This window comes from Cetorhinus maximus, chromosome 2 (assembly GCF_964194155.1).
Source record: "Cetorhinus maximus chromosome 2, sCetMax3.hap1.1, whole genome shotgun sequence".
In the NCBI taxonomy this organism is placed as follows: domain Eukaryota; kingdom Metazoa; phylum Chordata; class Chondrichthyes; order Lamniformes; family Cetorhinidae; genus Cetorhinus; species Cetorhinus maximus.
The window spans coordinates 76999947-77017384 of NC_135880.1; the positions used below are offsets into that span (position 1 = coordinate 76999947).

The 17438-nt window shown below is 40.0% G+C and overlaps 1 protein-coding gene across 4 annotated transcripts in view; it reads left to right on the plus strand.

The window, feature by feature from the left end:
* The window catches only part of apc (APC regulator of WNT signaling pathway), a 269901-nt gene that overhangs the window by 105807 nt on the left and 146656 nt on the right, over positions 1-17438 (plus strand). For 2 of the 4 annotated variants that reach the window (XM_078566303.1, XM_078566310.1), the window contains exon 2: positions 5653-5811. The exons of the other annotated variants lie outside the window; for them this stretch is intronic. In XM_078566303.1, the coding sequence (XP_078422429.1) occupies positions 5671-5811 (141 nt within the window). In that variant the 5' untranslated portion in view covers positions 5653-5670. The remainder of the gene's footprint in view (positions 1-5652; positions 5812-17438) is intronic. 4 annotated transcript variants of the gene reach the window in all.

The following is a 17438-nucleotide window of genomic DNA, read 5'->3' on the forward strand; positions in this document are numbered from 1 at the left end:
GTGTTGTGGGAGCTGCACTCATCCAGGCAGGTGGGGAGTATTCCATCACACTCCTTACTTCTGACTTGTGTGTTATAGATGGTGGACAGGCTATGGGGAGTCAGGAGGTGAGTTATTCTTCACAGGATTCCTAGCCTCTGACCTGCTCTTGTAGCCACAGTATTTATATGGCTAGTCCAGTTCAGTTCCTGGTCAATGGTAACCCCCCCCAAGATGTTGATGGTCGGGGTTTCAGTGATGGTAGTGCCACTGAATGTCAAGGAGTGATGGTAGATTCTCTCTTGTTGGAGATAGTTATTGCCTGGCACTTGTGTGGCAAGAATGTTACTTGCCACTTGTCAGGCCAAGCCTGGATATTGTCCAGGTTTTGCCCCATTTGGATATGGACTGCTTCAGTGTCTGAGGAGTCGCAGATAGTGCTGAACGTTGTGCAATCATCAGCGACCGTCCCCACTTCAGACCTTATGGATGGAAGGTCATTGATGAAGCAACTGAAGATGGTTGAGTTTTCCGCCTGATTCCCATTGACTCCAGTTTTGCTAGGGCTCCTTGATGCCACATTCAGTCAGATGCAGCATGCATGGCCTGTCCCCTGACACACTCTGTGCTTGCATCGGTACCCCGGCCATGCTGGGAGTTGGAGTACTCGAGAGAGATTCCCACATACTGCCCCCTTTTAAAATTGTATCACTTTGTTTATTTTATATTGCTTCTATTCACTCTTGCTACCAAAGTACCACTTCACAGTTCTCTTAAACCTCATTTGCCATGTGGCTGCCCATTTTGCCAGTCTGTTCTTTGTCTTTGCCCTCCTAAAATCTGTGTTATCCTCTTCATTGTTTATTTTATTTCTGAGTTTTGTATCATCTGCAAAGTTGGAAATTATGCTTTGCATGTCCAAGTCCAGGCCATGAATGTATATTAGAGTACTGGTCCTCTCACTAATCCCTGAGGAACGCCAATGTACATTTCCCTCCAGTCTAAAAAATTACCATTCACCATTACTCATTGTTTTCTTGTTACTTAGCCCCTTTAATCCTATCAGTTTTATTTTTTGCTTACAAGTATGATGTACTTTTGATGAACCATATATCAACTGCACTACCCTCATCAGCCCTCTTTGTTACTTCATTAATTTAGTTAAATACAGTTTTCCTTGAACAAACCTGAGTCAACTTCCATTTATTAGCCTGTAATTTTCTAAGTGCAATTAATTTTTTCTGAGATTATTGTTTCTTAATATTTCCCTGCCATCAACATTAGGCTGACTGGCCTGTAATTGAAGTGTTACTGCTCTCCTTTTGAACAGGGGTATAACATTTGCAATCCCCCAGTCTTCTGCCACCATCCCCATATCTGAGGGAGATTCGAAGATTTTGACCAAAGCCTCTGCAATTCCTATTCTTCTCTCAGTAACCTGGCTGTGATGCATGCCAATTGAACCAGGTGACATTTCTCCTTTTGAGCACTGCCAACCTTTTATGCATTTCCTATTTCTTAATCTATTTTTATCTTCCCCAATGCCATTGCTACCTGCTCCTTTGCTGCTATGTTGGAAATATCCTCTCTTTAAAGACAGAGACAAAGTGCTCATTTAGAATCTCAGCTATGCCTTCTGCCTCCGAAGGAAGATTCCCTTTTTGGTCCCTAATCAGCTCCATCCTTCCTTTGACTATCCTTTTGCTGTTTCTATGTTTCTGTAAGTCTTTTGTGGTGTTAATATTGTGGAAAAGAGAGACATGTTAAATCTTTTGTCTCAAACTCATCAGGACAAATGCAGGAATGCCAAATTTCAAATGATCACAACAATTTATACAATAAGAGGAAAGGGTGCTGATTGGTTGATAAGTCGACTCTGATTGGCCAAAGTGTTGCCATGGGGGGGAAAAAAATGGGCTCCCTGTTAACTCAAAAAGGCTCAAGGCTTGAACATATTCCTTTTGTTTGCAGAGAACAGGCCTCTGCATATGTTGTTTCTAGCAAGTTTTAATGAACCATGTTACGAGCTTGACTGATTATCTTAAATTGGTTGTTAGTGTAACTATTGCACACTCCGGATTATTCAGCAATTGCTGCCCAATCCTGGAATCACATCTAACAGGAGACATTTTGTTTTGGGTTCCTTTTTATGTTACATCTCTTTCTCTCTTTGTCCCTCTTATTCCCTTTTTAGATCTCCTCTATGCTTTCTGTATTCAACTTGGTTGCCCATTATCAACTTTATATCTATGTTTCATTATAGATTTTGTCGTTAGTCATCCAGGGAGCTCTAGCTATCGATGTCCTTTTTTCCCCGGTGTGGGAAATTGCCTTCTCTGTATTTGAACTGCCTCCTCTTTGAATGCCTCCCATTGCTCAGTTGCTGTTTTGTTTGATTCCAATCCACCTGGGCCAGATCCCATGAACTTAGTGAAGTTAGCCCTCCTCCAGTTAAGTGTGTTTGATTGTTCCTTGTCCTTTTCCATAACAATTCTAGGTCTGATGCAGTGATCAAAGTTGGCCCCTTTTGTCCGCTTGCACCACTTACAAACATACAAATTTGGAGCAGGAGTAGCCCACACAGCCCCTTGAGCCTGCTCCGTCATTCAATAAGGTCATGGCTGATCTGATTGTAACCTCATCCCCACATTCCTGCCTACCCCCGATAACCTTTCACCCCCTCGTTAATGAAGAATCTATCTAGCTCTGCCTTAAAAAAATTCAAAGATTCTGCTCCCACCACCTTTCGAGGAAGAGAGTTCCAAAGACACTCAACGCTCTGAGAGAAAAATTTCTCCTCCTCTCTGTCGTAAATGAGCAACTCATTTTAACCAGTAATCCCTCGTTCTAGATTCTCCCACAAGAGGAAACATTCTCTCCACATCCACACTGTCAAGATCCCCTCAGGATCTTGAAGGTTTCAATCAAGTCACCTCTTACTCTTCGAAACTCCAGTGGATACAAGCCTAATCTATCCAACCTTTCCTCATAAGACAACCCGCCCATTCCTGTTATTAGACTAGTAAACCTTCTCTGAACTGTTAATGCATTTACATCTTTACTTAAATAAGGAGACCAGCACTGTACACAGCACTTCAGATGTGGTTGCACCAGTGCCCTGTGCAACTGAAACATAACCTACCTGCTTTTGTAATCAATTCCTCTCACCTTAAATGATAACATTCTATTAGCTTCCTAATTACTTGCTGTACCTGCATATTAGCCTTTTGTGATTCATGCACTATGACACCCAGATCCCTCTGAATTTAAACCTCTGCAGTCTCTCACTATTTAGATAATCTTTTTTATTCTTCCTGCCAAAATGGACAGTTTCACCTTTGCCCACATTATACTCCATTTACCAGATTTTTGCCCACTCATTTAACCTATCTATGTCCCTTTATAGCCTCCTTATGCCCTCTTCACAATTTATTTTCCTACCTATCTTTGTGTCATCAGCAAATTTAGCCACCATTCCTTCGGACCCTTCATCCAGGTCATTTATATAAATTGTAAAAAGTTGACCCCCCCCAGCACTGATCCCTGTGGCGCACCACTCATCACACCCTGCCAACCAGAAAAAGACCAGAACTCTCTGCTTCCTGTTAGCTAGCCAATCTTCTATCCATGCCAATATGTTTCCCCCAACACCGTGAGCTTTTATTTTTCACAATTACCTCTGATGTTCCCCTTTATCCACAGCACATGTGACTCCTTCAAAGAGCTCCAATAAATTGGTTAAAATGATTCCCCTTTTACAAAACCATGATCACTCTGCCTGATTGCCTTGAATTTTTCTAAGTGCCCTGCTGTAACATCTTTAATAATAGCTTCCAACATTGTTCCTATGACAGATGTTATGTAGCTTCCTGCTTTCTGTCTCCCTTCCTTTTTAAATAAAGGACTTATATTTGCTATTTTCCAATCTAATGGAACCTTCCGCGAATCTAGGGAATTTTGGAAAATTAAAACCAATGCATCAACTATCTCACTAGCCACTTCTTTCAAGACCTTAGGGTGAAGTCCATTTGGACCTGGGGATTTGTCAGCCCGCAGCCCCAACAATTTGCTCACTGCCACTTCTCTGGTGATTGTAATTTTACCAATTTCCTTCCTCCCTTCCATTTCCTGATTTACAGCTATTTCCAGGATGTTACTTGTGTACTCTGTAGTGAAGACCAAATCAAAATACCTGTTTAATTTACCCGCTATCTTCCTACTTTCCATTATCAATTCCCCAGCTGCACTTTCTGTTGGACCAACGCTCACTCTGTTAACTCTATTCTTATTTAAATATCTATCAGAACACTTACTATCTGTCTTTATATTACTGGTTAGCTTTCTCCCGTACCCTAATTTTTCCCTCCTCATTGATCTTTTTGTCCAAGTCATTTCATTCCCCAGAACTAGATACAGCAATTATTTCTTTGTTGGGCTGGAAACACATTGATCAAGAAAGTTATCTTGAATGCACTTCTTCCCACACTCCCGCCTGCCCCAACCACCTTTGTCTTTTGTATCATTACTATGTAGTCTCTTTAGAATAACTGAAGTGCCCTATTATCACTGCTCTATCGTTCTTGCATCTTTCTAATTTGTTTGTAAATTTGCTCCTCTCCGTCTCCTTAATATTTGTTAATAATGTACAGCCAATCGCATTATAGCTCATTTATTTCTTTCTGCACGGGTTTTTTCTTGCAAATGTTTCATCCTGGTGCTCCTCCTGCCATTTTAATTGAAAAATCTCCTCCAGAGCACGAGACCCAGCTCTTTTGAGGTAGAGCCCATCCATCTTGAACAGCACCCTCCTGCCCCAGAACTGACCCCAGTGTACCAGGTATTTGAAGACCCCCCTCCTGCACTCTTTCTCCAGTCATGAGTTAACCAGTTTCATGCTACAATTTCCATATTTGCTGGTGTATGGCACTTTTTAAAAAACTTCCTCCTTAGCTTCTGAAACTCTGACTGCAGGATCTCAACCCTCTTCTTTTCTATGTCATTGTTTCCCACATGTACAGCAATTTCCAGGCGGTCCGCTATCCCCCTGCCCCCCGCTATCGCTCACTACATGGCCATGGAGGGCATCTGCCCATGGCTGAGTAATGAAGATGTGGATTAATTGATAATCTGCAATTTTATTTAATTATCTTTGAAAATCAAGTAGAACACGGGAAGAACTTTCTGGAGGGGATTAATCAATGGGGCAAAATCCATCATGAAATAAATGGCACATGTTGTCTGATAAGTATGGGCTTAATGGGCCAAAGTTGTCTTGCTCCTTGCTTTCTTAATTTCCCTCGCTGTGGTTGGATGCTTACGTGGGCAGCGAGGAGTAATAAGATACATAATGCCCATGGAGAGGCAGAATTCTGCTTTTTAAAAGAAACTGTAAACTTGAGATTTTCTAATCTTGCATTTGGTGCAATTACGTTGGGTGTGACTTAAATATTGCAGATCAAAGGCTAAACTACAATTTAAGGAGAACCAACAGGAAGAAATTAAACTAACAGTTATATCCACTATCATTATATGGAAAGTGTTGTGAATAATTACAATCTTGGAATCTGAAATTTGCAGTTTCTGATAGGCACACTATAAACTCTCTGTCAGTTTTGTAACAAGCCATGTTCCAAAGAAAGAAGTGTAGCTAATATATTTGTATTTTTTAAACAGGTCAGTGTCTAGTTCAGGATGGCTGCATCATCAGCTTCATATGATCAGCTGCTGAAGCAGGTAGAGGCACTTAAAATGGAGAATTCAAATCTGCGACAGGAATTAGAGGACAACTCAAGCCATCTAACACAGCTAGAGACAGAGGCATTCAACATGAAGGTACATTTCAGTTTCCTGTAAAACTGAAGATAATTTTACACTTTGGGAACTTCTACAATATGTTTTATGTTAGGCATGTGGCATTAGAGAAGATTGTCTTAAGACATTTTGAAATTTGATGTGGTTGAGTTTTGTTTTGGGTAGTTTCTTCCTTCTATCAAAAATATTATAATGGTGTTAAGAGGGCCTAATTTTAAGACAAGTTAATGATTAAAAATAGGCACTTAGTGATATAGCGATCAAAATATGGTTTTGTGGGGGTATATGCATATGAGAGATACCACCTATACCTGCCATTTTTCCATGTATTGCAAATTTGTCAACCTGTCATGTTGTTTGAAGCTGACAGCTGCTATCATAACGTCTGCCTAGTCTTACAGTTAACTAAAGAGGTAGTAGTTCCTTCTTACATAGAAATCTACAATCTCACTGGTACCATGTCTTACTACCCTTCGAAGCATTCTAGAATTTTTGCCTTTGTTTCCCTACCTGAAGTATTTCCACCTATCAATCATCTTTGTGTGAAGTGCTTCCCAACAACAGTCCTGAATTCCCAGTTTATACATGTATCCCTTTGTCTTTGTCATGTAATTTGAAATAGTGCTTTGATTCGTTTTTTTCTGTTAATCACTTTAATGCTTCTGTAAAGCTCCCCTCTTGCATCTCTTTTCAAGCTTAAAGGATCCCAACCTTTTTCAACTCCAAGTCACTTAAAAGTCAGCCTCCTGGCCCTTCTTAGATCCACTCCTGTGGCTTGCATAGCCCCTAGCTAGTTCAGCACCATAAATTTTTAAAAAATTTCCTCCTGTGCTGTTCAAAAATTGCCTTGGTCCTCCTGTGGTTGGATGCTTACATGGGCAGCGAGGAGAACTCTGCACATCTGATCTTAAACAAATGCGCATAGCTTTATTCCCAGCTCGTAAATTATCGATGTTATTCAAGCAAAGGTGAGAATATCTACTTTCCAAAAATACCAAAATGCTATACTTAAGTTTGTAAAGTTATATTGCTTAAGCTGTTAAACATAAGGATCAGAAGGCCTCCAGGACATTTTGTGCCACTATATTTTGGAGTCAGATCAGCATCTAACAAAGGCTTAGTTGATGCCCAGTAGATTGGAAGCAGGCATAAGTTGGAGTGTAAGTGTACATTAGAAGATAGTGGAGGTTAGAGACTTTCTCACAGGGAGAATCTGAGGAAAATCATCAGCCATTTTTGCACATCAGAGGCACCACTTTGAAAGAGGAATTTGTTATGCTGTTAGGCAGTTGATCCAACATGAAGCCAGCATTTTTCCAATTTGAATATTGGGAAGACCAAAGTGATTGAGTTAAGTTTGAAATGCATTTCACGGCCACCACGAAAACCACTTCCTTCCACTTCTGCAACAATGCCCAACTCCAGGCTTACATCACTTCTACTGTAGCTAGAACCTTAAACCAAGCTTCTGCCATCTTTAGAAATGATCTCTGTAATGCCCTAATGTTTCTGGCTCTTCTTAAACCTTATTCTAGATTAGGTGACTCTCATAATCTAGATCACTTTTAAGAATGTGTCCCAAATCCCCAAACCTTGAAGAATTTGATCCTTGCATTGATAAATAGGTGAGCTTTCAGCAACAAACTCAGTAATAAACAGCAAAGTTATTTAGCCATTTCTTTTAGATGCAATTCTCACTGCTTACATTTGTGTATTTGTGCGAATGCTAGTTTCCTGAAATACACGATGGACAGCTTAGTTGATTATGATGCTATTATTAAGGATTTTGCCTGCTTTTGTTACTACCGGTAATTGCTTTCTTAAAAACCATTACATATTTATTATTTTAGTTTTTACAAAATTCTGTTTGGAAACCATTTAGGAAGAAGCAAACAATATGATAGTTGTTCAGTAGAATTTGTCAAAATAACAGTAATCTAGTATGGCAAACTTGTCCACCCTTTTGGTGTGGGGTGGGGGGGGTCACAATTCAATGTTTTCCTCACTCAAAGGGCTGCTGAACAAAATTCAGAAAGATAAGGATTGGCACAATATTAAACGTGAATTTCAAAAGCAAAGCTGAGGCATGAAAAGAAACCACTTGCTGAGTGAAAAAGCAATGTCAAATCAATAAATTGATAATTCAAAAAAAAGAATAATAAATAAAGATGACCATTAGAGTGTGTGTGTGTGTGCCTGGCTCCCTCCCAGTATCAAGGTGCTCACTCACTCAATCTCACCCACTGTACCCACTGTGAGAGTGCATATTGGTGTATGGGGGTGAGGGTGAATGAGAACCCTGAGACTGGGAGTGAGCCAGACTTACACTCTCCTCTCACTTGGTCACACATTCTCTCTTTGACACACGCGCACACTCACTCTCTCATACACGCACACACTCTCCCCCTCTCTCACTCACACGTTCTCCTCCCTCTGACACGTGCAAACTTTCCTCCCTCTTACACATGCACACACTCTCCTCCCTTTCTCAAACACGGGCACACACACTCCTCCCTTTCTCAAAGATGCTCTCCTCCCTCTCACGTATGGACATGCTCTCCCCCCCTCATGCAGGCGCTGCCTTCCCTCTCACGCATGCGCTCCCCCTCCCTCATGCATTAACGTGCTCTCAACCATCATGCAAGCACCTACTCTCCTCCCTCTCACATGCGTGCGCGCCCTCCACCCCTGGCATATGTACCTGCTCTCCTTCCTCCCAGCGCACATGCGTGCACCCTCCTTCCCCCTGGCGCCTCCTTCCCCTGACTCGCACAAGTACCTTTGCCTGCCCCCTCGTCACCTCTCCCCTCTTGCCCGCCCCGGTGCCCCCTTGCCCGGCCCCAGTCCCCACTCGCCCCCTTGCCTTTGCCCTCGTGCCCGGGCCCCCTCATGCCTGGGCTCGCCCCGCCTGTACCCTCTTCCTTTCCACTGCTTGCTGCTCATCCATAAAGCGGCTGCTTTCTCCCTGCATTTGCAGCTGATAGGCTCACTACTGAAGCAGGGAGAAACCAGCCTGTAATTGGCTGAGCAACTTTCGAGCATTTTTCAAATGAAAGTCTGTTGTATGTCCAGCAATGTTTGGCAGGCCAGCTAGATGGGGGCCGCCTGTTGGACAAGCCTGTTTTTGACCATTCTGCACTTCTGATTTACATATGTAAATATGAATTGTCTGTTACGATGAATATGTTATTAATTATAAAAGTTATTTTTGGAACCATGGAGCATTGTGATGTGGATCAGAATAGTCATGAGATAACATGTCAGCAATATGATAGTACTCTCATTTAATCTGAATTTGATTTGCAGAGTTTCTCCTTATTTTTCCTCATATTGGTTGTCATTAGCTCTGGTGAGCTCATGAAGCACTATAGTTGGTAACTTCTAAATTGATAATGCAAATGCATAATGGCTATTCCTTTTTGGAAGATATAAATAACTGCCCATTTTAAATCTGGATGTTTTAAGTGGACAATATTGGATTATTTTATACTTCAATAAGATCCCACTTCAGTCTTCAAAAGTGACTAGAGTGTCACAGCGAACTTCCTTTAAAATTCAATATATAAAAGAATTTATCGCACTGATATGAACAAAGCAAATAAGTTAATGGTACAGTACTATCTATCTGTATTGTGTTAAATGAATTACATATTTGCAGATTTCCTGTCTCCCAAAAATTAGGGCTTTGACATAAGAGAAAGGCAGGCAGAAAAGTGAACGGATGAATGGAGAGAAAGTTAGTTGAGGGATAATCGTTGGCCAAAACACCTGAAGGACACTCCTGCACTTATTTAAAAAGTACAATTAGCTATTTTGCATCCATAAAGCCATAGTGACGAATCACAAAAATACATCATTAATATGTAGAGCCAGATTGTCAAGAACTTGTGACACTGCCTTATAGATATGTTTTGGTAGTTATTTGCTTATCTTAAGAAGATGGTGTTTGAAAGCTAATACTGTTGCTGTAATAGCCAAATGGCACAGAAACGAATGTTTGGAGTACAGTTTAGCAACTGCATTGACAGTTTTATTTGACCTATCTCAAAGGTGTAGTTTCCAGCAAATATTATTTTTACTAAGTCACTTAACAAGAGGCTGATATATTTAAGAAGCTTGTAACAGACTATGTTTCATTTGATTAAATTGTTATTTCTTCATCCGCCCCATCGCACAAATTTTAAATGCATTGTAATGAATTGTTCATGCACTTATAGTGTCAACTGTAATTGCTATATGATAAACCTGAGACCACACACTTTAATAGATTACTGATTTTTAATATTACTATTATAGAGATTAAACTTTGCCGGTGCTTTTTGTTTTGCTACTTGGCCTATTGGTGTCGCAAGATACAATATATAATGTATTTTCACTATTCAAGGAAACTTCAGATTTTGTTTTGTAGTCTTGTTGGGTGGTTCAATGAATTCAAAGGATTCAAAAGAAGATGCCTAATAGTATGTGCCCTCTTAATATAGCCCTTTTTACTACTTTACATAGAGTTTTTTTTAATAAAGATGGTGTTAGGCAAGATAAAGTAGAGATGAATTTAAATTTTGCATTTGAAAATAGAGTGTGAAATTGAGCATTCCAAAGTTTTTCCAAGTAAACTTTTTTCACTTTATTCATTTAGTGTGCCTCAATAATTTTAATTAACAACTATGTATTTTCATTTTATACCTTAAAAGAGGTGGAAAGCTGTTTCTCTTCTTGAGTTACCAGGAAACTACATACATACACTTATGCTCTGTTATATATTAAATAAAGTTTGTAGGGTTTTTGTCTTATTGAAAACTCATTAATTACCTGAAAATTGTGCAGTCTGACCATTGACTTTCCACACATTGACCAAAATAGTTTCTGCCATTTTTCCTGTAACTGAAATCTCTGACCAAATAAAGGTTTAAACAAAATCTTTAAAAATGCATATGTCACAATTAAATATACTAATTGATTGTATTTTTAAGGCCGTCGGTACCTTTTTAACAGAAGACCCCAGCCTCTCCCAAATGTTTGTTATTGAAGCTGTTTTTTTTTAACTCAATTTGGATTGTGCAGCCAGAATATATGTAATGTTCCTAATTTCTCAGTATGCATTGATGGGATGTTTTTCTTTAGTTTCTAGCATTCTTCACTCAGTAGCTTTACTTGAAATTTTTAAAAATCAAGATTTATTTCAAAAGTTTGAAGTAAAATCTATATATTGTTTTAAAATGTGTGAGTGAAAATTTCTCCTTGATTAAGCTTAGTTTTGAGAGGCGTAGAAGAGTCTTTGTTTTTAAAACTAATTTTATCATCTATATTTTTGTTCACATATATAAAATAAATGTTAATTATCTCTTACCTATGTTTGAAAGAGAGATAAACAGAGGTCAGAGAGAGAGGGGTATGGGTAAAACAATTAGATAAAAGAACACCTTTCTTAATTAAGTGTTTAATTTTGGAGAAAAAAAGATGAATTTCCAAAATGAAGAAGAACAAGTGTGCTTATGACAAATGTCAGGTGGATAATACAACCAAGAACCAAGTTGAATGTAGAAGGTTCAGAAAGGAATTGAAAAAGCAAATAACAAAGAGACAGTATGAGAAGAGAGTGGCAGCTAGCATAAAATGGAATCCAAAAATCTTCTATAAGCATATAAATAGTAAAATGGTGGTAAAAGGAGGATGGAGCCAATTACGGACCAGAAAGGTGATTTACACATGAAGGCAGGGGCATGGCTGAGGTATTAAATTAATACTGCGCAGGTCATGGTGAAAGGAGGTAATTCAGACACTTAAAGGGTTTAAAATTGACAAGGCGAAGCTATTGGAAAGACTCTGTGCATTCAAAAGTTGATAAAGGGCCAGGACCGAAAGAGATGCATCCAAGAGTACTGAGGGAAATGAGAGTGGAAATTGCAGAGGCACTAGCCATAGTTTCCCAGTCTTTAACTCAGGGATGATGCCAGAGGAGTGGAGAATTGCAAGTGTTACACCCTTGTTCAATAAAGGTTGTAAGGAAAAACCCAGCAACCCACAGGCCAGTTGGTTTAAGCTCAGCGGTTTGGAAGCTCCAAGAAGCGATAATTCGGGACAAATTTAATAGTTGCTTGGACAATTAACTAAGGAATGCCAGCACGGATTTGTTAAGGAGAAATCGCCTTTAACTTGCTTAAGTTTTTTGATGACATAACAGAGAGGGTTGGTGAGGGTAATGCTATTTATGTGGAGTAAATGTACTTCCAAAAGGCATTTGATAAAGTGCAGCACCACAGATTGTGAGTGAAGTTAGAGCTTGTGGAATAAAAGTGACAGTGGCAACATAGATACAAAATTGTTTGAGTGACAGGAAACAGAGGTAGTGGTTAATGGTTGTTTTTCAGACTGGAGGAATGTTTATAGTGGCTTTCCCCAGGGGTTAGTATTAGGACCCCTACTCTTCCTAAAAGTTACTAATGACATAGACCTTGGTGTACAGAGCACAACTTCAAAATTTGTGGATGATATGAACTCGGAGGTATTGTCAGTTTTGAAGAGAATAGTGTAGAACTTCAAAAGGACATAGGTTGATGGAATGGGCAAACAAATAGCAGATTAAATTTTATGCAGAGAGGTATGAAGTGATTCATTTTGGTAGGAAGAACACAGAGACAGAATATAAAATAAAGGATAAAATAAAATTCTAATGGAGGTACAGGCGCAAAGGGTCCTGGGTTTTTATGTGCATAAACCATTGAATGTAGCAGGACAGGCTGAGAGAGCAGTTGATAAAGCATACGACATCTTGGGCTTTATCAATAGGGGCATAGAATACAAAAGCAAGGAAATTTATTAAACGTATAAAACGCTGATTCGGCCTACCTGGAGTTTTAAATTCAGTTCTGCCACCATGCTTTAGGAATGATATGAAGGCATTAGAGAGGGTTCAGAAAAGATTCCAGGGTTGAGGAACTCCAGTTATGTAGATTGATTGGAGAAGTTGGGACTGTTTTCCTTTGAGAAGAGAAGGCTGAGAGCTGATTTGATCGAGGTATTCAAAGTCAACAAGGGTCTGGACAGAGTAGATAGGGAGAAACTGCTCCATTGGTGGAAGAATCAAGTACTGGGGGCACAGATTAAAGATAATTGAGCGAAGAAGCAGTGGCAACATGAGGGAAAATGTTTTCGCGCAGCAAATGGTTAGGACCTGGAATACACTGCTTGAGAGTGTGGTGGAGGCAGGTTTAGTCAAGGCATTCAGGGGAGAATTGGTTCATTATCTGAAAAGGAAGAATATGCAGCACTTTGGCAAGAAAGCAGGGGAGTGGCACTGGATGAATTGCTCCTTCAGAGAGCCGGCACAAATACAACAAGCCAAATGGCTTCCTGTGCTGTAACTACTCAATGATTCCCCCCAATTAATTATTGGAAGGACCAAAGCCCATTGTCTTCAGCCACCAACACAACATTTGTTCCCTGGCCACTGACTCCATTGTTCACCCTGGCCACTGTCTGAGGCTGAACCAGTCCATTCACAACATTACCGTTCTAATTGACTTTCGGGCTTCGAACTTCGGATCCCATTTCCTCTCCTTCACCAAGACCGCTTACTTTCACCTCTGTAACATTGGCCATTTCCATTCTGCGTCAGCTCAGCTGCTCCTGAGACCCTCATGTTTTTCTTCTAGACTCAGCTATTCCGATGTTCTCTTAACTGGCGCCTCACCCTCTAAACTTGAATTCATCCAATATTCTTCCTGTATTCTAACTCACACCAAGTTCCGTTCAACCATCGTCCCTTGCCGTGCTCACTGCCCTACATTGGCTCCTGGTCTTAAAATCTTAAAATTAATCTTAAAATTTTCATTTTGTTTTTAAATCCCTCCATGGATTTGCCCATCTTTATCCATGTAAGCTCCCACAACATTGAACATCTCCCACAATTCTGGCCTCTTGTGGATCCCCCCACCGTTTTCATTGCTCCACCATTGGCAGATGTGCCTTCAGCTGATTCGGTCCTAAGCTCTGAAATTTCCTGCCTCAACCTTCTGCACCTCCCTTTTCTTTTAAGATTCTCCTTAAACCTTACCCCTTTGATCAAACTTTTGGACGCCTGTCCTAACACTTCCATATGTGACACAGTGTCATTTTTTTATTGATTAGCGGCCCTGTCAAACACCTTGGGATGCTTATAGACACAATTTATAAATGTACGTTGTTGTTGCTTGTCAGAGGCCAGTTAGCATGGCACAAGAACATTACAAAGGGAATTTGTCAGGGAAAAACCCTTTGTCCAACAATCTTCAGCTACGTTAATAATGGTGTCTGCATTAGGAGTGAGGTTGTTTAAAAGTGCTCTGATTACAAAACAGCAACTGGACCTGAATCATGTATGGCTTTTGGCTGACAATAGACAGACAATATTTGTGTTTCTGAAATATCTTGAACACAAAAGTCCAAAAATCATACCTTGACCTTTAATGGCACCACCATCACTGAGAAATCCACAATCAACATTGGGCAGGCGGAGGAAACGGAGGTCTCCCATTCACCAGAAGCTGACTGAACTGGACAACTCATCAGACACTGAAGCAGTCCGTATCCACATGCAGCAAGACCTGGACAACACGGGCTGATAAGTGGCAAGTGACATTCATGCCACACAAGTGCCAGGCAATGACCATCTCCCCCAACATATTCAATGTCATTACCATTGCAGAATCCCCAACAACATCTGGGGGTTATTATTGACCAAAAACTGAACTGGATCACCTATAAAAATATTGTGGTTAGAAGATCAGGTCAGAAACTGGGATTCTGCAGCAAGTAACTCATCACCTGTCCACTGGATGGTTGCTGCTGCAACGCTACTCAAAATGCTCAGCACCATCTACGACAGAACAATCTACTTGATTGATGCCCTACCACTGGACTTAAATATTCATCCACCCCAACACTTACATAGAGTATTGTGGCTGCAGTATGTATGACTTACATTATAGTAATGCACCAAGGATATTTCAACAACGAAGTGTATTAGCAAGGGGAGCAAGAATAGCATTGCTGTGGGAACAGAATTATGTCCAGATTTCTATCCAAGCTATACACCTTCCTGACTTGGGGTTATGTCATTATTCCTTCATTGTTGCTGGGTCAGAATCATGGAATTTCCTATAAAATATCACTGCAGGAATACCAGCATCACAAATCTTTAAGCGGTTTGAGGAGATGGCCCACCAGCACCTTCTCAAACCAATTAGGAATAAGTAATGATTGAAGTCTGGCTCTTGTAAAGTATAAGGAGCTCATGAACAAATTTCAGTCACTTGAGACTGAGGTTCACCCTTCCCGAGCGTTCTTTCTCTTTTTTTTTCTCCATTCTCCTTTTTTGTCCTTGCCAAGCTCTTTTTGTTCAGGTAACCCAATCACCTCTCTTGACCCCATTGCCACCGAACTGCTAGCAGCCCAATTTCCCTTCTTGGTCACCATGCTAGCTATCAGAAATCTTCCACTGGGGAAATGTTCAAGTTCTTGTCAAAACCCTCAGCTTTCCTTACTGGGCTTCATTCTTAACCATCTGTTTATAGCAAGAGAATCTCCATCTTTTCTTACTGACCCCATACTGTTGACTCCAGAATTCTCCCAAGGATCTGTCCTTGATGACCTCTTCTTCCTCATCTATATTTGCAGACATGGGGCTAGTTCCTATGTTTTTGTTAATGCGATGCAGTTTTACCTCTCTCCACCCCTCCACTGGATTGGGAAGATTCCTTGTCCAATAACCCATCTTGGATAAGGCACAATTTCCTCCAGTAAAACAGTGGGTAAACTAAAACTATTGTTTATGGCCCTTGCCATAAATGCTGTACCATCACCATTGACTGTATCTCCTTTCCTGGCCATTGTTTCAGATTGTATTGCCTGTTATCTATCTTGCACTAGTTTTTGGTCAACTTATTTTTTAATAAGAGTTGCAGAATAGTCACACCAAAACCAAATCTTAAGAGTACAAGATATCCAGAATGCTCAAAAGCCCTTTTTGTCAAAAAATCAATATTACCTGTCTGTAAACAACTGTTGTGTAGTCTAAAAGTAACGCAAGTTGAAAGAAGAACTGGGCACAAAGTTGCCTGCGATAAATCAACTGCACAAACATGGGTTTTCAGGCAGGAAAAGTTTAGAATCTGCAACTCTCCACAAAATTATGTGGCAGTGATTAAACTAATGTAGAAATCCATTTTCAAAGAAATGATCAGCTAAAAAAACAGTGGGAAATCCTCATTTTCAACCCAATGCAGCTTCCTGTGAACTGCAGCTCCATAACTTGTTGTTTAATTAACTGGCCTGTATTAGTGGTGAACTACAAGGTGATGAACAATGCTGAAGAAGCTAACCATTTGTGCAACTTTGATTTAGCATTTTCTTGCATCCATAAGGAAGAAAGAACTTGCATGTATCTAGTGCCTTATCACAAATTTGGGGTACCTCAAAGCACTTTACAACCACTGGATTGTTTTTGAAATGCAGCCACTGTAAATTGGAGAACACAGTAACCAATTTGCATGTAGCCACGTCCTACAATGTACGGTTGAATGAATGACCAGATTTTTTTGGTTTTGATTGCACAACATTATAACCTAGGATATAGTACAATACTTGCATAAAGTACAATTTAAAATCTGTTTGGTTGCTTCCCTCCCCCCGCCCCCGCAAACCTCAAAGTTTGCCATGTTCATTTGCTGTACCATTTTGGAGCTAACAATTAAATGTTCTACCCATTATTCTGCTTAGCCTTGACTCTGGAAGTTTCTCCCTCCCAGGATAATGAAGAGTATGCCCAGGAGGTTTCCAAAGCTGCTCATATCTTGTAACAAAAACCTATTCTATGTTAGTAGCTAGTCATTGTAACTATTGAGCCAGTAAGCATCATATAGCCTAGCCTCTCCTGTGAAAACCATTCAGAAAACAGGCCATTTGGTTCAAACAGTCCATGTTGCTGTTTACTCTCCAAACAAGCAATTGGAACTAAAGGCGTTTGCCTATCCTTTTTCCATATTCCTTTGACATTTTTTCTTGTATCCACCTATTAAAAAAATTCTGCCTCAGCCACTCATACCGGAAGTGAATTCTATAGCCTCACAGCTCTCTCTAAATTAGTTTCTCATGCCCTCTAACTCTCTTAATTTAATCATGTATTTATGGCCCCTTGTTTTTGGCAACTATGGAAATGGTCAGCTTCTATCCACCTTGTCCCATGGAGGAACTGTTGCAAGCCACAAGGCTTATGAAGCCTCGAGACTGTAAAATTTTACAACTGCAAGTTTGAATGCTGTCACCATGAGAACAGAATATGCTCAAACATTTTTGATGCCATACCTAAACATAAGTATATTTTGACAGTTATACCTACAATGGGTTGCGGCCAGGAAAAATAGCAGTTGGTCAACCTGATAATACTTAAAGACTATAGACTGGCTTCTTTTAAAAAGTGTCGTTCAAATTTGGACAGTGTAGCTGCATTCAAAATAAGCTTTTAAAATTTGCCTTGAAAAGCATGTATACATTTTACATTTCTTTATAGTCTGCAGGAGTAATTTGTTAATAGAAATATATTATTTGAAAATTAAAATAAACCAGGCATTTTTACTTTTAGATGTTATACTTATTTGAAAAGATTTAAAATC